The sequence below is a fragment of the Protomyctophum bolini genome (assembly GCF_963924005.1).
Source record: "Protomyctophum bolini genome assembly, chromosome: 2".
Classification (NCBI taxonomy): Eukaryota; Metazoa; Chordata; class Actinopteri; order Myctophiformes; family Myctophidae; genus Protomyctophum; species Protomyctophum bolini.
The window spans coordinates 37,681,830-37,706,178 of NC_137863.1; the positions used below are offsets into that span (position 1 = coordinate 37,681,830).

Consider the following 24,349-nt stretch of genomic DNA (forward strand, 5'->3'; position numbering starts at 1 on the left):
CAGTTGGATGAAACTAGACAAGTCAACTGTTATTTTTCTTCTATATTATACACAAATAGTTTATTCATAACCAAGGTATGCTGTGTGGAATTTATATGGTCATATATCTATTTTTATGGTGATTTTTATTTCAGTAGCCAAGTACAAAATATACAAAATTGTATACTATAATTCATACTTTTATATCGTGTGTGTGTGTGTGTGTGTGTGTGTGTGTGTGTGTGTGTGTGTGTGTGTGTGTGTGTGCGCATGCGTGCGTGCGTGCAGCCTTTGTTCCTTGTTCCACTTTCGCGTTGGCAATGTTAACGTATATGTTTTCTCATGCCAATAAAGCCCTTTGAATTAAATTGAATTGAATTGCATGTTCCAGTCTGACCTGTAAAAGCCACTAGTGAAGTGAGTGTGGTCATTGACCCCTCCTCCCTCCCACCCACCTTGAGGTCTATGTCTGTGACCCACTTCATCACCCGGTGACATGTCCAAACAATGAGGTCCTGATCCTGCTGCTCACATCGAGCCTGGCGGGTCTGCAGGGCCTGTGGAAACACAACGCACAGATAACCACACCAGCATAAATATGGCAGAGGCCAAGGAAAACACTGAGCCATGGATGGGCGGAGGATGTGTGTGGTCACTCAGACTGGACGCTGCAGGCTTCTCTGTGTGCGCACACTGCACATCGTGTGTGTGTGTGTGTGTGTGTGTGTGTGTGTGTGTGTGTGTGTGTGTGTGTGTGTGTGTGTGTGTGTGTTGTAACATTCAGTTGGCTTATGCAATGCCTGGTTGGTACCACAAGGTGGTGCTTCATTTTGTGTTTGCTGTTCTTCTGTGTGAGTACAATACACGTGATGTCACTTCCACTATATTCTCAGTCTCTGCTAGCACTCTACTATGTTCATGTTCATAACTAAATAATATATATAAGTGCCATGAGCCTGGCTTCATAAGTTCATATGGTCGATGTTTACATTATTGGCTGCTAAATAAACCAGCTGTGTTGTATGCTGCTATAGTCTTCTATTCCTGTTCCCAACAGTGTGTGAGGGCATACCCCCACAAGTATAACTTCAGAAATAAACAATGTCCTGGTCCTCACTAGATAAATGGTTGATTTATAGTTTAAAAAAAAATGTTTTGAGTTATACACGCTTGCTTAATAATCAAAATATTTAGGTTAGGGTTAGGAAAAGGCATTGAGAAGTTAAGAGTTATGCCTGTGTGTGTGTGTGTGTGTGTGTGTGTGTGTGTGTGTGTGTGTGTGTGTGTGTGTGAGACATGCGTGTGTGTGTGTGTGTGTGTGTGTGTGTGTGTGTGTGTGTGTGTGTGTGTGTGTGTGTGCGTGTGTGTCATGCTATTCGGACCTCTTTGTCAAAGTTGAGCGTCTGCAGCAGCTGGATGGCCAGCAGGAGGCTGGTCTGGTGGGACTGCTCACTGATGTCCAACAGTCTCTCCAGGTCTCTGCGGCTCAGGGAGTTCAGCACCCGGCCGTCCACCAGGTGAGTGTGGAAGGTCTGGGAGTACTGTGGCAGGCCCACGTCACTCAGCCATGTGTTGGCCACCCAGTGGTGGTCCATCTCTGACGCTTTTGACAGCCTAATAGTGGATGATTATAGTCCATTATTAGCCATAGTAGGGATTAATATTGATTGGAAATATGGACGTCTGTTCGACAGTGCAATGAATTTAGTCTGAGGAAATCAAGTAGCACTTTAAGTAACCCATTGTCAACCTTATCTTCATTATAACAGAAACCTATACCAAATTAATCAACGGTAGGCAAGTTTGGTCATTTCAAACAAGATTTAAAAATGTATTTGTATGTTTTGTTTTATTGATGCTTGAACAATTTAACTTATTTATCCTGTATCCTGCAATTCTCTCTTCTGATTAGATCAAATACATTTCTGTTTATTAAAGAGCTGGAGAGACATGGAAACCCCTGTTACTGGACAAACACTAACAATCAGAATCAGAATATATCTATTTAACACTTTAATGTTAATGATAAAATATTACTTATTGTACTTTTACATTACCTGAGCATTTCCATTTTTTGATAATGTATACTTCTACTCCCAAATAAATAAAAAATATTGTGAAATGAGCCATTCTAGTACCGTAGGCCTACTTGTATTTTACTGTAAGTATACTTTTATATCTTTACTCTAGTACTTCTTTCCTTTTGCCTTTAGTCCCCTCTGACCTCCCAGTTGACATGGTCTTCAAGGAGGAAGGTGCACACATGTGAGTAAAGGGTGATTTATACTTAGCCTATAGATCTGTCACCAGATCTGTCACCAGATCTATAGGCTCAGAACTTGCAGATCTGCTAGTAGAACTGCTCAGTAGGTAGAGCACTCACTTTTGGGCCATCACAGGTTTGATCAGCGGCAACTCAGCGTATGAGTAGTACAGCTTGGGTGTGGCAAGTTGTATGGCAGGTACTGGGAGCTGATAGTAGGTGTTGCACACTATCGCCCTACTCTAGTGCATTGCAATCTGGGAACCCATTCGGGAAAATAAATACAAAATAAAATAAAAGAATATAATATAATAATAGTTTGTTTTTCCTTTGTTTTTGTCTTTGAGGGCAGGAACTCAGTTTTGCTCGTCCCCTTTCTTTAATAGTCCACTTCCTTCTGGGTGCTTCTGTGTTTATTCCTACTAACAACACCACTACATGCTTCGGGCAGTGGTGCTAACAGAGCAGAAGTCTTGAGAGATTAAGTGCATTGTAACGACGGGATAGACTCCCGCAATCTCCGACCAACTTATTTCCGGCACACAAGAGGAGTAAGCTGGCACTCACACTCGGTCCCCTCCGGCGCTCCTGTAATCCTCGATGGCCAGCCGGAGTTTCCTGTGGTGCAGGGGGTTGCTGATGCCCAGGCCCATCTCCAGGTCCTCATCTTTAAGCCCCAGCAGCACCTGCACAGTATTATTCATCACATCATGTCACAGCACTTGTTCTGCCTCACAGACCAGCACACCTCCAAACACATGCACTGGGGGCTATAGAGAGAGAAGAATACCACAGCTGGGTGCTGGGCTAAAAAATACTTTTAGTTCACAGATGGATTACTTGATGAAGATCCACAGGATCGAAACGTTGTCAGACAAATAAATAAAAATGTATTTTTTGTATTTTTATCTCAACAATTCAATTTAAGCGTTTATTTTCTTGTGCAACATTCTGTCTTGCAAAAATAGTGAAACCATCAGATGTGACCCTCTGTGAACTAGTAGATCTGCTATTTGAATCTATAAATGCATAATCCTAACCCTGACCCCGACCTCTTTATCATGAGGCCTGGAGACACCTCACTAGACGTCAGTCTCTCCATTTTGTGATGTAAAAACTATGGTAATAACTGCACACATACACATTCTTTGTTCCCCGTCACTGTATTGGCATTGGCATGCATTCATTGTGTACAGTACCTTGCCACTTTTGACGTTTTCCGAGCAGGCGCGCAAGTACATGGGCATCGCCATGACCAGCTCCAGCCAGGCTTGCACCGCTCCCGCCCGCCACAGCACCATGGGCGTGTTTCTAGTAAGCTCCGCCTGCTGGAGGCGGTCCAGCTGGTCCTCGCCATCAGACGGGCTCTGCTGTGTGAAGCTTGAGAATCTGTCACAGTCTGGATCGGTTCAGGGAGAGGTTTACGGCACGTGGCATAAAGGAAGGGTTTAGGGTCAGAGGGACATAGAGATCAAAATGACTCATCTGGGGTCAGGTTATCATCGAACCGGTCGGTGCTCTGTCTCCAATATTGTCATTGTCGGGCAGAAACTTTAACTTTTGATGTTTTTTCCAAAAAAGAATGCCCTTCATTCATCATACAAGAATGCCACACAAAAATAGAAGATCTACAAGCTCACAAGGCATTGTGAGCTATTTTCACCATTTAAAAACGTTTTTAAAATAATCATAAAAAAAGAACAAGGTTTCCACCCAATTGGAAAAACAATGTATTTAGCTTCAATAAAACCAAAAACTGAACTGAAACAGTTTTGTGTATTTACAAAACTACTAACTAGAATCATAGAGAAAATGTAAAAAAAAAAAAAAATTCAAAAGTCTTCATAAATAGCAGATTTGCAAGCCTGCGTGACGTTTTGTAGATCTGCTATTTTTCCGATCTTGAAAAACCAAACAAAAAACTAGGTAACCCTTATAAATGAATCAAAACCAAACAGAAATTGAAAACAAGTAAAAAGAAAAAAAAGAAAAAAAACTATAACCTTGTTATCTCTGTAGATAACCTATTTGTGTCAAGTATAAATCACCCAAGATAGTATGTGCAACTATACTCCGGCACAATGAATGTTACACTGTCACATACATGTGGTATGCCTATTGCCTACATCAGAAATGAAGTGAAGAAAGTCAGTTGATGGCTATAGCGTACTCAGGCTTATGATATAGCCAGTAGATGGAGCCAGAGTGTTTCTCTGGAGCCATTATGTATTTAAAAGCACCTTATACTGTACAATGAATAGCAGAGAGATTATGTGGCTGAATAAAGTGAATATTTGATGAGCATGTAGAGATGTGTCAGTTCTCAGTACAGCATTGTGTTAATAAGTGAAGTTATGAATGAACCCCCAGTTCAGAAACAGAGACAGTTACTCACTGGTAGGTGCAGGGATACCGTCACAAATGGCAGGAGGGGAAGGAGAGACACGCTAGGCTAGGAACACAAGAACACATCACTCATGGAACACAATGCAGCGTCTATATTTAGTTGCTGGTTTTATTTTTAAAATATTTCATTTCAATCGTTATTCATTTTTGAAAATGATTAAACGTCCTGACCCAACTGCTTGCAGCAGCGGCAGCAAGACCATCTCATATGTGAAGTTTACCTCTTGTTCTATTTAAATAAAATACTTTAATAGATTTACTCTTTTTATGCAACATCTCCTAAATTACAAAACATTTAACAGAGAATTGTTTTGACCCCGAACGGGAGAAACAAGAGAGGGTTTTTTCTTTTACACAAAGCAAAACAACATCGACAACAAAAGGAAAAAAGGCCTGTGCATTCATAATGCAAACAAAGTAAAATAACGGTGGAGTTGGAAAGGGATGATTAACCACTTGAACCCCAGCATCCATATTCTGGTCGAACTACAAGCAATCGGCTATTTTAGGCGAAGAGAAGTGAAAGGCAGAAAAGTGGTCAAAGTACAGTCATGACTCAAGTCCCGTTCTCTAAAGGCCAGTCCACTCCACACCGGTGCAAATAGTCGCAATGTGCAACCAGTTGCAAGAAATTGCAACGCTCTAGACTCACCATGTTGCAGACCAGTGCAATTTGGGGATAATGGTTGCGTAGGTGTGGACTGGGCCTAAGACTAGAGGGTTTAAGTGGTTAACAGTGGATGGTTGAGATTGTTAATTTGACTGGTGAATGAATGGGCTTTTTCTAACCAAAGCAACACTGGTGACCATGCAGGGTTTTTTAAAGCTACAATCCATGATGTTTTGTACTGAATAAAACATTATTCTGACCAATCTTTGATGGAGTATGTTAATAGAATATATAGTGCATCTGCAGGGGTTGGAGGTGGTCTCCCTACAATGTAAATGGAGACAGTTATACCCTGGTGATGGGTAGTTGGTTGACAATGTCAATAAAGTTATTTGAAGCACTTGATTGGAAATCAGAGATATCGTCACTGTCAGGCAGAAACCTTGAATCTTCATATTTCTTTCTTTTTTTGTAAATGAATGCCCACATTCTTTATTTTAGCTTCTTGAATAATTTCGGAAGTGAAAGTGATTAAGTGTGTGTCTAGTTTATAAATAGTGAACCAATGAAAAGTATTAACAAGGGCTTGTGACTAAATAATAACTACACTGGCCGGTCCATTGGAATACAGGTTCTCTTTGTCCATTTCAGTAAAAGTATCCATTTTGGACATACAAGGTTTCCACCCGACAGTCATTATAGTTCAGACATCACTGCAGTTGCCTCTCTTCATTAGGAAAGGACATAAAATACGGATTGTAGCTTTAGTGCAAATTCCCATGTCTCTTATTGGCACGTTAGATACAATTCAAAGACATAAGCAGTCTCACAAGGCTAGTGCTAATAGTGACTTAATGATAGACAGACAATTCTTTTTCAAAGATATACATCTCTTTTCTTTTTACTTTGGCACTTGCACATTGTTTTGACAGCATTAGGAGGCAAGCCATTTGAGGTGTGCTTGATTGATTATGTATGATTAATTTTGGTTTGTAAATGCTCTTAAACGTTCGGAAGACAGAAGGTAAAGCTTCCATCATGTCATATTCTGGCGTCAGACGTTTTGCGAAAATAGGCAATCTGTCGAGCTTGTAAATTGCTTATTTTCAGCGAAGACATTTGGTGTAGTGGGGAAACAAGGTGGGGGTCGAGTACAGACCCCTGGGGGAAGCCCAGTCAACAAAGTATGTAGGCTTTATGTGGATAATTAAGAGTAACAGAAAGTATCACTGGCTTAAATGGAAAATCCAGCATGGTAGAATTGAAAAACACCTCTTGTCCCTTTTATCGCTTGTTTTAACGTGCAAATATTCTGATACAGATCCTGAGCCTGATAATGATATGACTACAATGCATGTCTTCCACATAACATACAGTAAAGTACTGTACTGTTTTCCACCATGATTGGAGACGATGGGTGTGACGAGTAGGGTATTTTAGGGTAATAGTATTGATACTAGAATATCAATTTCACCTCATTACAGAAAACACCATCACTATTCCAAAGTAGGGCTGGGCAATTAACCAAAAATGTATCAATATTTAAAATCAATGACGACTTAACCTTGCTCATGTAGGTTAATTGAATAATCAAACGAATTGCCAAAAACATTTCTAATAGTTTTGTTTTTTAGAATGGACTAAATCGATTAGTCATATTTAACCTTGTATTACACTTCGTTGTACAATGATGGCATACAAAAATAGCGAAAATAGCTGACCTAAAGGGTCACAAGGCACTGCGATGCGATGCGATGTGAGCTTGTAAATCTGGTATTTTCACTATTTAGAAAAATATTCATTTATTAATGGCAATCGAGGGAAAAGTTTGCAATACTTGTGATAATGATTTAAAGTCATCGCCAGCCCTACGCTAAAGTTACTTACTTTTGGCCAGCTAAATACCAAACAATATCTATAATGGACATGGGGTTCCTGTGGTGTGACCGTTTTGTGGGAATATTAGAGATGGGTGAAATAAGCAACAACTGATGCCTGATGTAGGCTATACCTTGTCGTATGACAGCCGGTCTACAAGGTTGTGAACAGCGTTGCAAAGTAGTTTTTTCTGTGAAGTCACTTGTAGATTGGTTGTGTAGTTGCTTATTATGTTGTTTAAATCAATGGTTCTCACTCATACTCATGTCAATTTAAAGGGGAATTCCACTCATTTTCAACATTTTGATGATACCATCAAGATGTACTTCACCATGTTAATTATTTTTTCCCCCAGACCTCCAGTTCTAGGAAACAAAGAATGGGCGGACTTTTTATTATTTCCACACAACAGCTCTAAGGTATATAGTAAAATGTTGAAAATGAGTGGTATTCCCCTTTAATGTCCCCCAATGTAATATGAATTGTTAATGTATTTTACGTCGTACCTCCATCTGAAAATGTTTGTGCCACAGACCCCATACAAGATATATTGTAGTTAAAATGTTAAAAAAATATTCAAAATATTTCACATTTGTTTCAAGATTTATTTTTAACAAAGCTACTTTCAAATACTGTAGCTAATCAATTTGCTGTGTGTGTGTGAGTGTGTGTGTGTGTGTGTGTGTGTGTGTGTGTATGATCATGCGGCTGGGCCTATAGGGCTTGTTTTTGTAGACATGGCTGCTTGTCTCTCTTGCAAATCTGGCAACACTGGCTGTGACCTCGTACATCGGCTGTCGCGCGATACCGCCGTACGACGAAGGGTAAATCAAGTATTAGGGAGGAAACGTGGGAAGGCATGATAAAAGCAACCGCAAAGTACAAACACTAGATGCACAATACCTCCTATTTACATATACACAGCAGTCCTTCAAGTCTCCAGTTATAAAAAAAAAAGAAAACATTTAAGACAGTCGGAAGATAATACAGCATAGACATGTCCACACATCATCATAAACCCCATGTATATATTTATATGCATGTAAACATATATACATATGCATACATGTACATCTATAAATATATATCTAATTTACATTACATACATACGTTTTGGAGAATAATATACATTTTCTGGCGATAGTCTGTGTCAGGCCTTTGCTTGGGGGACACATGCGCTCATCTCGTCTTTTTCTCTCTCTCTCCCACACGCACACATACACACACACACGCACTTTCCTCTGGATATCCACACACACACACACACACACACACACACACACACACACACAGACGTGCACGGCATCACCAGTCAGCATCCTCCTCTATGTAATAATCAGGGGTGGATGTACCATCAAACAGACCAGGGTCCAGTGACTTGCGCTGTTTTCCCCGAGCAAACACCCGCGACAGGGACCCCAGGGTCATCTTCTCCTTCTTCTTCTTACGTTTCTGATCCTCCAAATCCTCCATGGACTGGATGATGCAGGCAATATGACGGGGAAAGGATGGGAAAGAGACATTTTAGTTGGAGAAAACTAGGGAGAAAACCAGTGGTGGAAAGTACATACGGTACTCAAGTACAGTACTTATGAGGTCCCTTTTATTTATTTATTTATTTGAAATGTCACTAGACTAGAGGATACTCTCTTGAGTTGCAGCAACTCTTCAAGGGGGTCCTCAAACCCTTCACTTGACTATTTCCATTTTTCAATACTTTATACTTCTACTACAACTATTTGAAAACTTTCCTTACAAGTTACACTGCAGATCTAGAATTGTTATTACAAAACATACATTAACCACTTAAGCCCTATTGTATCCACAAATCCACAGAGCGGCAACTACAGTGCTGTGGATTTGTCTATACTTTATTCAAAAATAGCCGATGTACAAGCTCACAACACATCGCATCGCAATGCATTGTGATTGGCTATTTTCGAAAGAAGTTTGAACAGTGTCTCGTTTGTAATTTTTTAATGCAGGCTTTTTACTTAACAGTTCTCTTACGTAACGGAATATGTTTACATACGTGGTAGGCTACCTTTACTTACAAAATCTCAGTACTTCGTCCACCACTGGAGAAAACGGCTCCACTCAACCCACTGTACAACTTACAGAATTTAAATCGCGAAAAAGCAACAAATGACCACGCCAAACAAAAAAACACCAGCATGCAGGCAGACTCACACCCACAACGGGCCAGACAGAGGGACGGACGGGACGGACGGACACAACAAGAAGACACGCAGGACGGGAGAGAAGACAAGGAGGGGGGGGAGGGGGCGCGAGGGAGGACACACAGAGAATTGCGGAGGTGTGATTACTTGTTCGGGGGGAGGGGCAGGCAGCTCTTACATTGCAGAGGGAGTGCGTCCGGTGGCGAGGGGAGTTGATGTCGCTGGGCGTGGACGAGCGGTCGCCGTCGGCCGCCGACGCGTCGGATATGATGGAGGGCTGGCGAGAGTGGCAGGGGCTGATCCTGAGCACGGCTGGAGATGGCACATATATGGACACAGACACACGTACACACACACCCGCACGCGTCCACACACACACACACACACACACACAAACACACATCGAAAAGACACCCACGGTGAGCCAACAGAAACCATCTCGGGGAAACCCTCTGTTAGTGTGTTAATGTTGTGCGTCTGTAAAAGCAAGAAAGCAACGGCGAAGCGAGATGGAGACAGGGGGGGTGTCTGCGAGGGGAGGGAGGGGGGGGGGGGGGGTTGGGGGGTTGCAGGTTGACCTACCCTGTCTGTCTGTGGTGTGGGAGTGGTACAGGGTCTGCTGACTCTGGCGTATGGCGGCTGTGAGCGGTAGGTCGGCCTGCATCACCCACTCCTGGCTGCCGTTCATCACGGGTTCCGAGGGCATGGCCAGGGAGTGGCGCTTGGGCACGTCCTTGGTGAGGGTGTGCAGAGACTGCTTTGCCTGGGAAACATGATACAAAGCAAAGAAGACATTACTATTGAATTCGTCAGTCAGTGGTTCCAGATTGCTGTGCGCCCCTTTCATGACGACGCCAGGCCCAGGAAATGCATTTTTCCCATAGACATTTCAAAAAGTATTTATTTAAAGCGTCGTACGAAGCCAACTCGAGTCGTGACAAATCATGACAACAAACACAATATTTTGGACCAACAACATTTTTGGTTACAACACAAAAAAAGTGTTGTAACCTGGCGTTCTTTTCTACTTTCTAATTCTTTGTTTGACCCAAAACATTGTGTTTAGTGTCATGATTTGTCACGACAAGAGTTGGCTTTGTCCGCGGCGTAAACATCTTTAAATAAATACTTTCTGAAAAGTCTATGAGGAAAATGAACAGGGATTTCTTTTCCGGGTCTCTCGAGGGGGCGGGACTGCAAAGCTCTATAGGGTTAGGGGCACAAAAAGTGTGAAAACCACTGCGTGAGGTAATAGGGTAATATACTTTGCTCTCAGTTCTTGCACAGGAGGTATTCCGAAGCCCGCTATTACGACGTATCGCCATTCCGACTCGCCGCATTACTAACCCTGTCCCTAACCACATGCGGAAGCCACATAGTCATGGAATGGCGGTACGTCGGAATGTCACTCTATCCCCATGGGGACAAGAAATATCCCTGAGCAGGAAACCTGAGCAGTGAAGAACTGCACTGTGGATTGTGCTTTGCATTTAGTGCAGGTGTAAAATTAATTTTAAAGGCGCTACTGTTGAGAAATTGCATTATTTTAAAATTATAAAATGGCGTGATCTACAAGCTCATAGCGTGGCCCAGAGGGCTGCGCTACGAGCTTGTAGAACTGCTATTATTGAAAAATCTTGAAAATGTGGCGCAAATCTTTGGATATATATTCTTTCAGTCACTGGAACAACATATTTTCAGATGGAGGTCGGCAGCCAATTACATATAATTTTGGGGTCCTTGACATGAAATAGTTTGAGAACCACTGACATAGAAACATGAGGTTTTTTTTCTCCAGAAAACTCATGATTTAGAAGACATTTAGTAGAATCTGGTCTCAGTCCTAAATGGGTTAAGATTGAGTGTGTGCAGAAGCTCTACGTGTGACTGTGGGTAACTGCATGTGATGATGTACCATGGTGAGCTCAGCCTCCAGCTCTTTGATGCGGTTCTCCTTCATGTCCATGTGAGAGCGGAGGATGTTGGCCTGCTCCGTGGCCTCTTTCGTCTGCCTCCTCAGGTCCCACTTCTCCCTCTCCAGCATATCCTTCTCCTTGGCCAGCGCTTTCACCGCGTCCTCGCTCTCCTGAAAGAGATGCCCGCCCGCACGCACGCGCATCGTTATTAACGCTCATCGATGTTGACGAGCGGATAAAACAGTCCATGGGGGTCAGTGCATGTGGTGCTTCCGGAATTAACATTCAACAAATTAGGCTCGGAGGAGCAACTCTGGATTACGAGCTGTCTTTCCTTTTATCGTGAGGAGCAAAACAGGCTCAGCGGTGCCAGATGGAAAATGTTAAATTATCGCCCTGGAGTTGTAACCACTTGAACCCCTAGCAGCCATATTCTGGGGAACTAATTTCACAACATTTCACTTTGCGACACGTCGTGAACTTGTAGAGCTAGAAAATAAATGCGTCTAGAGTGAAAGTCTAACGCACGACTTACGCTGCATGGAAGCAAGCAAATAAAACCCTGGAACTGGACTGGAATGATGCAACCTGTGTTTTTAATGATTCCAAGTACAGATATAACGGTAGGATCAGATTAACTTTTGGTGTATCGTCATTAATGTTTACAAACAAACAATATCAGCTTGCCCGGCGTTTCCAACTTACAACAACACATGACAAAGCTTAGTGTTGATCAGGATGTTGAGGTTTCAGTACCCAGAGAGTTATTGCGTGGGTCAAATACAAGCTCCCTCTGCCAAATCAAAATAAGCGAATTGAATAGATTTGTGCTGAAGAGAAAGATTTCACAACAAACCGGTACATTTTGGTAAATAATCGTATCTGAAGCAAATGATTGTTACCTTTCGGTGCTGGTCGTAGTTCCGTATAAAGTCTCGCAGCTGCTCTTCTCTACTTTCCAGTGTCGTGTACAGCTGCTGCATCTGACTCACTAAGTCCGACTTCTCCACTTTTAGCCGCTTGCGGTCTGCTTTCATAGCTGCAACACAAGAGTAAAGACATTAAAAGCAGGATTGTGTCTAAGTCTAAGCACAATAAAGAAAGATATTGGGCTTCAACAGGGCCTTTGACAAAAAATTACAGTAGTTACAACTGATGGCCACAGGGTGGCACAATGTCTTCTATCAATGCAGCTAGCAGCTGTGGATGATTGTTTTTCCCAAAGCTGCAGCCCAGATTGAATGATGTAACTCATCACCTTTGAAGGTTAATTGTCATTGAGTGGCATTACGCTATGCACTGTGGTGGACAATGTACTCAACCCCAGTAGTGAAAGTGTAGATACCTCTTGTCAAATGTGACTCAACTACAAGTGGAAGTTGCTCTATACTTGCATTTAAAAATAGTAGCCTACATGCTTTTTTAAATAAATTACGTTAAGTATGTAAATTACAAATTACAAAGTACATTTTCTTTTTAATATCAGCTGTATGTTACTGTATAAAAATGTAGACCCCCCCCAAATGAAGAAGAAGAATAACATTTTTTTCACATTTGAAAAAGGGCTTACGTAGTTCATTCATAATGTAATGTCAGAAGTATCCAAAAACACATGTACTCAAGAAAAGTGCAGTATAATTTACTTAAGTACAGTAGTAGTACTATTACAGTAGGTCTTGGTGAGTTTTCCCTAATCTCACCCAGGTCTGTTTTGTGCCGATCGGCATGCAGAACACATTTTAGCCATTAGTCGCACACACAAAAAGAGAGAGAGAGAGCGAGAGAAAGATACAGCAGAAATGACGCAATGAGATGTCACAAGTGAAAATAATAGTGTGTGTGTTGAATTCTCAAGGAACCTGTACTTTTCATGAGGACAAACATATGTGTCACTCATTATGCATTCCACATGGAGACGTTGATCTGCCACCTCAGTCAACATCCAAAACCTGTTTTTCAACAGGTTGCACAACACAGAGCCTTGACAGTAGAAGCACAGTATCTGCCCAGGGACTGTGGGCGCCATCTTGTGCGGCGCCTTACCCCCTTATGCCTGAACTGATTTGGCAATTTGCACTACTTTGAAAAACAAAATATTTAAAATAGTGAAAATAGCCTGTAGATCGGCTATTTTCATTATTTAAAATGTTTTCAAAATAGTAAAAGAATCAAGGCACTGCGTGTGTGTGTGTGTGTGTGTGCGCGTGTGTGCGCGTGCTTGTGCATGCAAATTAGGTATTTGTAAATTCTCTGAAACTTTATACTCCACAAAATACTTTGAGGGAAATATAATGTATTACTATTCTTGGCAAAACAACCACTGTAACTGCCACATACTGCCAGACCACTTTATTAGCAGACAATAGACATCGGCGAGGAAAAGCCTCCAATGTCATCCTTTATGGATCTCAAATGAAATGACAATAAACCTCCAGGTTACTTGGCAGCTCATGGAGCATGACGCAACTCATTTGAGAGACTGAATGGCGACTGGCGGCTGATCCCCCTCTGTCACACACACAGTACAGTACATATTCTACACAGACCAGACGATTATGTCCATTTTACGTCATTTCTGGGACAGATTTAGATTGTATCTGCTGGACAGAGATAAAGTCCAACATATTTTACAGGTCCACACACGCTGCTACATCTTTCTGATTGAACTGGCTGTCTGCTTCCCTCAGGAAGAAAACTCCACTCAGAGGCCAATATTTCACTTCTTGAGTCACCCTGATGACTGATTTGTACTTGGTTGGGTGTCGTGTCCTACACAAAGATAGCAGGTTCAATGCAATTCAATGCAATGCAATGCAAAATTGCAAATGCCAAATCACAACGAATTGTCTCAGGACACAGTACACACTGGTCCGGGGTCCCAAGCTAGCCTGGAAACTACCACAGGAAAAAAAAATGCCCTGGGTGGATTGGTGTAATTATAACTCCTCAGTTATAATTATATTTCGCTCACCCCAGAGTTGTGGGTGACCAATCAGAGCCCACTATTCAAAGTGCGACTTCTTTTTTTGCTGTGACGTTGGAATGTGTTTGTATTAATAACCACCCTTGGAAATAAATCTTCCACAACGAAGTTCCAGACTAATATCTACACAGTGATATTAGTCTGGCCATGCCAGGCTAAGTTCCAAGCTAATTATTGACAGTTAGAAACCAGTGCACACTCTCAGAGTCTATGGGGGGGGGTGACCCTGACCTTGTAGGGCCTCCTTGGCTCTGTCCAGCTCCTGCTCCTTGTCGCTCAGGTGGACACGCAGCTCTGTGGCAGAGAGCAGGTTGGTGGAGCAGCCTCCTCCTCCCTGGCTCTCCTCCAGGTCTTTACTCAACATGTCCTTCATCTGCCTCAGCAGGTGCACCTCCTCCTGGAGCTGGGCCACCTCCTCACGCAGCAGCACTGAGGAGCAGAGAGAGAGAGAGAGAGAAACATTTTGTTATGACATGTATTCTCGTTGTATGATGTGCTATTAATGCCATGGCAATATGCGCTTGTTGTGTCAATAAAGCAACTCTGTGCGCGGGTTCAGGTGGCCAAGTCATACACCGTGACGTATGTGGAAGTGCCGTTCATGCCTGTGCATTCTGGCCGTGATACGTGACCACTGACTTCACCTCTGCGTTTTCAACCAAGCTCTGTGGCTGTTCAACTACTGGCTACTTACAGCGGGGCTTTCTGAGAACTGTGGTGAGCACGGAACGCTGGCTCTCCCTTTAGTTTACCTACCTCTCTCTATCCTTACTTTACTCCCCCTACCACAAAAATATAATGTATTACTATTCTTGGCAAAACAACCACTGTAACTGCCACATACTGCCAGACCATTTTAATAGCAGACAATAGACATACCGCACATCGGCGAGGAAAAGCCTCCAATGTCATCCTTTATGGATCTCAAATGAAATGACAATAAACCTCCAGGTTACTTGGCAGCTCATGGAGCATGACGCAACTCATTTGAGAGACTGAATGGCGACTGGCGGCTGATCCCCCTCTGTCACACATACACACACAGTACAATACATCTACACAGACCAGACGATTATGTCCATTTTACGTCATTTCTGGGAAACACAAGGCAGATTTAGATTCTATCTGCTGGACAGAGATAAAGTCCAACATCTTTTACAGGTCCACACACGCTGCTACATCTTTCTGATTGAACTGGCTGTCTGCTTCCCTCAGGAAGAAAACTCCACTCAGAGGCCAATATTTCACTTCTTGAGTCACTCTGATGACTTGGTTGGGTGTCGTGTCCTACACCAAACATAGCAGGTCCAATGCAATTCAATGCAATTCAATGCAATGCAATTCTCTATCCTTACTTTACTCCCCCTCCCCTCTCTCTCTCACAACTTGCACAGCACGGAAACAACATGGTCAGTGGCAAAAAGACACATCGCTGTCTGCCTTCGTTCAAAATGTATGGTTTTGGCCTAGGCCGGCCGAGCGGTCCAGGCTGACAGCGTGTTGCGGGTTCAAGCCCCGATCCAGCAGACCTTTGCTGCGTACTGAATACAAGCTCTGAGCTTGTAGGTCTGCTATTTTCACTACTTTTGTGCGACACTCTTGAAAGAAGAAGTAGGTCATTAATGTACTGAGAAGAAACAAGTTGAAATATGAAGATAGGAGGTTTTTGCCGAACAGCAACAATATTTAAATTTGAGAGAGAAAACCTTTATTTAACCAGGAAGTCACATTGAGATTAAAAACATATTTTAAAAGTGAGACCTAGCCTGGGGGAGAGAGTGAGAGAGACAGAGGAATGGAGGAACTACAAAAGAGGAATGGGGAAGTGAAGGAAGGGTGTAAGGAGGGGTTGATGAGCCTATGAAATCAGAGGAAAGGGAATGTTCGCATGGAAAGAAACCAACAGAAAGAGGAAGAAAGAGAGGTGAAAAAGAGGAAGGCCAAAAAGCAGCAGAGAGAAGACGCTGGAAGCTTGTCATGTTAATACAGCGAGACAAAACAGCAAAGGAACAGAGAGGAAGGGTGTGCTTATGAAACATAATGACAACAATTAGACTAAACGTACACCCAATTTCTTCTGCAAGACACAAATGCACGCACAGACTCACACACAATGAATGCACACAGAGTGGCTGTAGCCACGGGTGTTCGAGTGGCACGGACAAACGAAGAATGACAGACAAGACTGAAACTGACAGAGCTACAGGGCAAGCGAGAGAAAAGCAGCTTGATGAGACTCAAATACATATGGGCGACACAGTCTTGAGTCATGATCCTGAGCCACTCGCTCTCCATCTCTAAAGTCTGAGTGAGAGCCTCCTAACCCTCGGGGAAAAGCCTGACAAACAGCAGCAGGGAACTATAGGAACGGCCCTGAGACTCTGAGAACCGTGACGTGGACAGACATAGTTGACTAACGCATGCCACGTATTCACATATATATTCACAGATTGTATTTTAGGCCAGTAAAGGAAGTATTACAATGGCAACAGAGAAACATCTGTCAACATCTGTCATTATGGTTTATAGTGTGGCTGTGTAGAAATGTATAGGTCTATCGTGGTTGGTTACAGAAGAATGCACAGTTTTTTTTGGATGACCATGGACAAAAGACATGCAAACTATACTATACTTACTATCTGCAGTCCCTGCTACCAAATTCGCAGCTGGGTTATGAATCTTGTGTTTTTAATTAGTTTTAGTTTCCTTTCTATTTCCCATTTGAGGTTTAATTAATTGATTGCACATCATAGTTTTACAACCGTTTCATTTTTAGCTTAGAGGAGAAGAGAATTTAGCTCACTGCAGGAGGTGTGCGTATGTAGCCTATGATGCGTTTGTGTCTGCAAGCCTGTCTATGCTTGCAAGTGAAACTATGTATGCAAATGACAATTAGACTGCATGCTTGCATGCAAAGTTATGCACAAATCTATGTGCATGAGTCTGCGTGTATTTGCATGTGTCTACACTTGCGCGTGTGCGCATGTGTGTGTGTGTGTGTGTGTGTGTGTGTGTGTGCGAGAGAGTGGGCCTCCCAAGGACTGCAGCCTAGCCAGACAGCGCAGGGCTGCAGCGGTACCGATAAGAGTGGAAGGGACAGTCCATCGCTCTCTGTCAACTCAGGACTGCGGAGACGCGTTGGGCAGCTCTGCATCGCACGTCGCAAAAGGAGTTTGTCTCCCTGAGAGAGCAATCTTTCACTGCCGCCTTGCCACCCAAATCCTCTTATTCCTCCGTTTACCTATAGGCTTTTTCCTTATACTGTATGTGTCGCTGCTTGCCTTTGATCACTCTCTAGGGGCCGAGAGGGATGGAAGTATGCATTCTAACACTGCTTTGAGTGCTTTACCATATGGTCATCTTCAGATCTGTAAATACTAAATAGGCTCTTTGGATTAACTTTGCTGTGATTTATTCTTCATCGTGAGCAGTTATTGCTGCACAGAATGAGACAACTTGAGGCGCATTCCACTTTTAGTATGTCATTTTATTCTATTTAGTATTGTGTAGTAGCACGTATTTTGCCGGGTGTATATTCCAAGTTTTCGGTTGCTGTTTTCAACTGTTCTCTTTCATATTTGGTAGTCAAGTCACTACAGCAGCGACAAAAGAGTGTGTCATCCTTCAGATGCAGCGAGAATGGAGAGTAATTTAGAGAAGCAATCAGTAATTCCCTCAAATACACCTTCTCTCCCTTCCCATCGATCCAAAGTCCTATCATTACCATCCCACACACACGTAAACACTTTCAGCTGAAACAGAATAATGGCCCTCCACTTTTAGGCTCTCAGTCGGCCTCCGGGTCTGGTTGAATACAAGGCGTCTCCGGGAACGGTCTTTATACTGTGTGGAACAGCCTGCAGGGATATTACAGCTCTTCGAAATTACGACACATTCAGCCATTTTCTCAACACAAAACCAAATATCTTCAAGCTACAGTCTTCTGTCAAAATCGAGCAATCACCTCAAAACCATTTTATCTTTCAGATCATACACAGCCAGTTAATTTAAAACAGTTACAGAATGGTCTTTTCCCCCCTTTTTTTGCAAATGTTTGCAATTAAAAAAGTATAGTTATCACAATTAACAATGAATATATTGTAAGTAGTAATATACAGTAGTGAATGACTGAATGTTATATATATTCAGCCCTTGCATAAAAATACCAAGAAAACCTTAACCGAAAATCACATTAACAGTACACTCAAAAATGTCAAAGAGTCAACTAGAAAAAGTGCCCTTCTGGGCACAGGTCTCCACCAGGAGGATAGGACTGTGTGTGATGTTTGGCAAAATGTTTAGGAGTAATATAAACATGTTTTTTTGTTTGTTTGTTTTTTGCAACAATTTTCTTCATTTTGTAGAGGAAATGCAGAGCCAGATCACTCATAGCCACTCTGAGGATAGAATTCTGGATGAGCAGGACGAGATTTGGATGAAATCTGTGACTAACATAAGCAATGTGTTTTGCCGAAATCGGCCTCATGGTGGCGCTATAACCGGCAGATGTGGAGGGATGCAGGGACAATGTTTTTTCATGGCCTCTAGGGAGTGCATACATAAGTTGTATACAGATGATGCAGTTATAGCTAAAAACAGGAATTGGCCTGTTATAGCGCCACCATGAGGCTGATTTGGAAAGAAATGTGTGTGTGTGATGTATGTAGGTGCCCGGCCCATTAGGAGACCAGAAGTAGGCTGTGAGTCGGTTTATTTCAATATAATATTATGAACACAGATTCTGGTCACTGAAGTAAATACTGGAGCCACATAATTATGTTCAGAACATTTTTATATTAAAATCAGGACAAATCAGGAGGGAATTAGACACATCAGGAGGAAATTATCTTTGTCTGAGAACTGTCTGTGTCAGCAACCTGAAACCATAATGATCATTGGACGTTTGTGAGGTCTGATCGCACCCACAATGTGGACCATTTTGTACTAGTTGTGATGCGTCTGGTTGGCTATCTTGGTATTAATAATATATTATAAAGGATCTTTCACCTTAATCTGCCCATCTGGTTTGATCACATCATTAGAAACAATTGTGTGAACAATGAGAAGAGTTTTACAGAAAGTAATAAGAATTGCAAATTGTGACAAATGGGTTTAGACCGCTATACATTTGTTTTAGAGAATGGGGTTTAGTGTTTTAGCCATCCTGAAAAACTGTTAAGTGAGTGTACCAAGTAAGACATTTTTGTTTAAAAGTGTTAAATAGCTTATTGCAAGGCTGTTAATTCAGTAACAGGGGTCTCCCTCGAATCCCTGCCTCTACAGCTCTCTTGCTAGGATAGACCAAGCCTGCAGAATGTCTGGGCAATGTTGAAGCCACCGTGCCTACTGGTCAAGTGGTACTGCAGGCCCAGGTAGGTTACATTTATGAATTAATCGTGACGTAGGACGTGACGTAGAGTAGAGGTACCACAAGAACAACGCGAGGGGTACTATGATAGGAGCCAACCAATCATATCAACGCTCGAGGGGTGCTATACGGAAGACTTTGCCGTTTCGTCGTGGCTTCAAAACGCCACTGAGCAACTAGATATATTATAGCTCTATGGGATAGACATGTGAAAATGGAAGTGGAAGTGGAATGGAGAGGAAAAAAACGAATTGGAAACATTGAACACAATATATTTGAAGCTATAAGTACATATTTTATGTTCAGACAAATCCTACGCTACTTTACAATATCTCAAGACAATATGCTGTTACACATGCCATCTGTAAAGCCATACAATGCTACACAGCAGTGTCATTATCCAGCCTCCCTCTGCTGGCTTTGCACACGCAGAAAAATAAAAGTGCCAACTGGAACTGAAACTGGTTCTTCAGCGTGACGCTATAGAGAACCTTTCAGACCAAAAATCTCTTCTTTTAATGATTCGGCGGTGCGGCGGTGTCGCCCAGGGGTCTATACTTGGTCCACTCCTTTATCTCTTTGCCAAAATTAGCAGATCTATTATATGGTGTTTTCACCAAATGCACGCTTATGAAAACAAGCCCAGAATTGGGGTGCAAGGGTCTAAAGTGTTTAAAGATGCCTCATAGAACTATCAAAAAATGGTCTTTGACAAAACAGGTTCTCTAGAACCATAGGAGAAACATGAAGAGCCATTCAGTAAATAAAATGGTTCTTTAGTCGGTGACAGTTATAGTTTTAGGAGCCATATCGCCTTTTAAAGAACTATTTGAGAAACATCACCACACATTCTCCACATTCTCCACACTCTGTAACGGTCCATTCAATCATCTTCTCAACCCAACCTCAGACTACTGCAGCACTGCTAGCCAGGACCAGACCATCACCACTACTGACCAGAGTACCAGACCATCACCACTACTGACCAGAGTACCAGACCATCACCACTACTGACCAGAGTACCAGACCATCACCACTACTGACCAGAGTACCAGACCATCACCACTACTGACCAGAGTACCAGACCATCACCACTACTGACCAGAGTACCAGACCATCACCACTACTGACCAGAGTACCAGACCATCACCACTACTGACCAGAGTACCAGACCATCACCACTACTGACCAGAGTACCAGACCATCACCACTACTGACCAGAGTACCAGACCATCACCACTACTGACCAGACCATCACCACTACTGACCAGACCATCACCACTACTGACCAGAGTACCAGACCATCACCACTACTGACCAGACCATCACCACTACTGACCAGAGTACCAGACCATCACCACTACTGACCAGACCATCACCACTACTGACCAGAGTACCAGACCATCACCACTACTGACCAGAGTACCAGACCATCACCACTACTGACCAGAGTACCAGACCATCACCACTACTGACCAGACCATCACCACTACTGACCAGAGTACCAGACCATCACCACTACTGACCAGACCATCACCACTACTGACCAGAGTACCAGACCATCACCACTACTGACCAGAGTACCAGACCATCACCACTACTGACCAGAGTACCAGACCATCACCACTACTGACCAGAGTACCAGACCATCACCACTACTGACCAGACCATCACCACTACTGACCAGAGTACCAGACCATCACCACTACTGACCAGACCATCACCATCGCATCACTGTTACTGATTATTTCAAGGCTGCCACAAGCCAGCACGCACGCACACACACACACACACACACACACACACACACACACACACACACACACACACACACACACACACACACACACACACACACACACACACACACACACACACACACACACACACACACACACACACACACACACACACACACACACACACACACACACACACACACACACACACACACACACACACACACACACACACACACACAAAACCTTTACTTACTGTAATGGTCCCCTTAGAGATATACCGGTATCTCAACAGTGTGAAGCTTTACAACGATATGTATGCAGGAGAACTACAGACTACACCACATCATATGAATACGTGTCTCATGTAGATTCAAAATGCATAACAATGAATAATTCACATCTGTCTTCAATATTAAAGCATTATAAATTCAACAAGTTATGTCCCCACAGTTTGACTTGCAGCGGATTAGCCGCATTAGGAATAAGGCAATGGCAAATGATAAAGCGAACTGTGACCATTAAATAAATCTATCTTAAATATGTGCATCAATTGACTTTTCCCATCTCCTAAGCCTCACCATTGCTTGGTGCCTGAGAAGTACACGTTTCAGAAATGATTGACCTCAAAGGACTATTTAACATAACAATTTACATACTCTGATATTGTAGTGCGTGTCAAAAACAGCTGATCTACAAGCTCACAATGTGTCAGACACACGGACACCGCTGTACGTCAAAGACTAAATCAGGCTTCAGAGTAGGGCAGGGCGACAATACTTCAAATCAATATGATATACGATTATTTGAATTCCTTTGCCTCGATTACAATGAATGAATGCCATTAAAAAAGAAAAGTGCGCCACCATTGCAGAAGCCTCCAGGAAGAAACCCTAAATACAAAGGGAAGACATCATTGCACATGCACAACAACAACACCACTAATGAAGTACCGTCACCTCATAAACACACTGGAAAGAAATACAAAAATCACGCCACTCCATCTTTAATCAGACTAATGACTTTAGTCGATTGTGCAAAATATTTTAGAATTTTCCGTGTTGATTGGACATTAGGCTACTGGATATAGCCTACTGTAAGACAATAAATAGGCTACTGTGTATAGCCTACTGTAAGATATAAAAAGATTGATAAAAAATTAACCCAGCTTCTTCTCCATTATTCGATTAACCTAAATAAGAAAAATAAGTGGGTTATTGGTTCTAAATATGGGTTTCGATAGACTTTGGGTAAATTTCCCTACATCAGAGTGAAAGGTTGATCTGGTCAGTCCACTTCAGCTGTTATATGGAACAGATACATTATGCCGACAGCTATTGTCTAAGCTATACGACTGTGACAACCTCAATCCTGCCTGTCGCTCTCAAGAGATGGGATCTGCTCTTATATTGCACAAAGCCCCAGCCATATACGTTAAGTACATTGATCCTGCATTATGGGCTTTACTTTTCTTTTTACATTAGGTGTGCCGTAAAGTAGATTGACAGAAGGGGGGAGGGGGGGTTCTTTCTTTCGCAATGAAAGCATTACTATGGAATCTGAACGTGTCAAAAATAAAATCCCACAATCCTTGGATTACTATTTGATTGTCAGTTCCCACAATAATCTGGAAATAGAGCAACGGATTGAGTGTATTTTTGTTTCCTTTGCAACGCTCCTGACAACTCCTGCAGTATTTTCCCACACTGCTCCGCTCGGTTCTTCCCTCGTGGGGTCTGCCGGTGCTGGCGCACAGCAGTAATGTGACTGCTGAGGACAGGGGGATGCGGGGGGTGTGTGTGTGTGTGTGTGGGAGGGGGAGGGGGAAGTGGAGTAAGGGATAAAAAGTAATGACTCTACTGTGCAGAGACAGTTTTTCTGCGGTATCACTGCAGGTAGATACTCCTATAGCTAGCACAGCGTGACATCAAAGCACCTGCAGCATTCTCTGGAAGGCTTCTCACAACGATGACTGTGTACTAGTGATTCTCTACCTGGAAGGCTTCTCACAACGATGACTGTGTACTAGTGATTCTCTACCTGTAAGGCTTCTCACAACGATGACTGTGTACTAGTGATTCTCTACCTGTGGGCAGGTGACTGTGTACTAGTGAGGGCAGGTGAGGGTATTGGAAGTGGTAACCCACGTAAAGACGAAACGGAAGTGGGGAGGAGTCTCCACTTCCACTTTATATTTTACTCATGACAGCTCTTCCGTTGCTCCAGACTGTATGATGAAAGCATTTGGAAATCGCGGAGGCAACAGTCTGGTAACGCGAGACTGGAAATGGAGGGGAGAGAGACAGGAAACGGAGGGGAGAGAGACAGGAAATGGAGGGGAGAAAGACAGGAAATGAAGGGGAGAGAGACAGGAAACGGAGGGGAGAGAGACAGGGAGTGACATACAGCAAAGTTTGTCAGGAACGGGACTCGAACCCGCGATGCGCTGTCGTCAGGCTTTAGGAGCCTAGGTGCCCGGACCGCTAGGCCGACAGGGGCCATACTGCAGTTATTTTGGATGACTTGGGTAGCCATCATCAGAAGGACACTGGGTGACTGCAATGAATGAACTTCTACTGACTGCTGGTGATCATTATAAATAAATTTGCTTTGTACTCCAGAGAGACTCTCCATCATAACACAGGCTGTAGCTCTTTATACTGTACCACTACCTCCCCTGTCTCGGGGCAAAAAGCCAACTATGTGTGTGTGTGACTGTGTGTGTCTGTGCGTGCGTGCATTCGCGTGTGCGTGAACGCACGTGCGCATGCCATGAATATGCCCACAGCTGTCATAGTGTACACAGTGCTAGCACAGGAGAGCAACATATGCCTTCTGATCTCTGGCCTCCTCTGATTACAGGCAGCGTACAAGAAGATGAGTCTGATTGCCATGGGAGATGACAGCAGTCTGCTTCAGATCTCCATCAAACTCATCATGCAGGTAATAGCTCCAACGCGCTGCCATGCAAGAAAATACAGGCCAGGGTGAACCCTGTCACCTGCATATTAAGGGTTGTGCGATATT

General features: G+C 43.0%; 1 protein-coding gene across 1 annotated transcript in view; it reads right to left on the reverse strand.

Moving 5' to 3' along the window:
• Positions 1 to 4,722: 4,722 nt before the first annotated feature.
• Positions 4,723 to 24,349, reverse strand: part of kaznb (kazrin, periplakin interacting protein b) — a 147,291-nt gene continuing 127,664 nt past the window's right edge. The window contains exons 5-10 of the mRNA XM_080775210.1: positions 14,447 to 14,644; positions 12,135 to 12,271; positions 11,232 to 11,402; positions 9,899 to 10,079; positions 9,495 to 9,628; positions 4,723 to 8,612 (exon numbers count right to left, since the gene is read on the reverse strand). Of these exons, the coding sequence (XP_080631336.1) occupies positions 8,442 to 8,612; positions 9,495 to 9,628; positions 9,899 to 10,079; positions 11,232 to 11,402; positions 12,135 to 12,271; positions 14,447 to 14,644 (992 nt within the window). The 3' untranslated portion in view covers positions 4,723 to 8,441. The remainder of the gene's footprint in view (positions 8,613 to 9,494; positions 9,629 to 9,898; positions 10,080 to 11,231; positions 11,403 to 12,134; positions 12,272 to 14,446; positions 14,645 to 24,349) is intronic.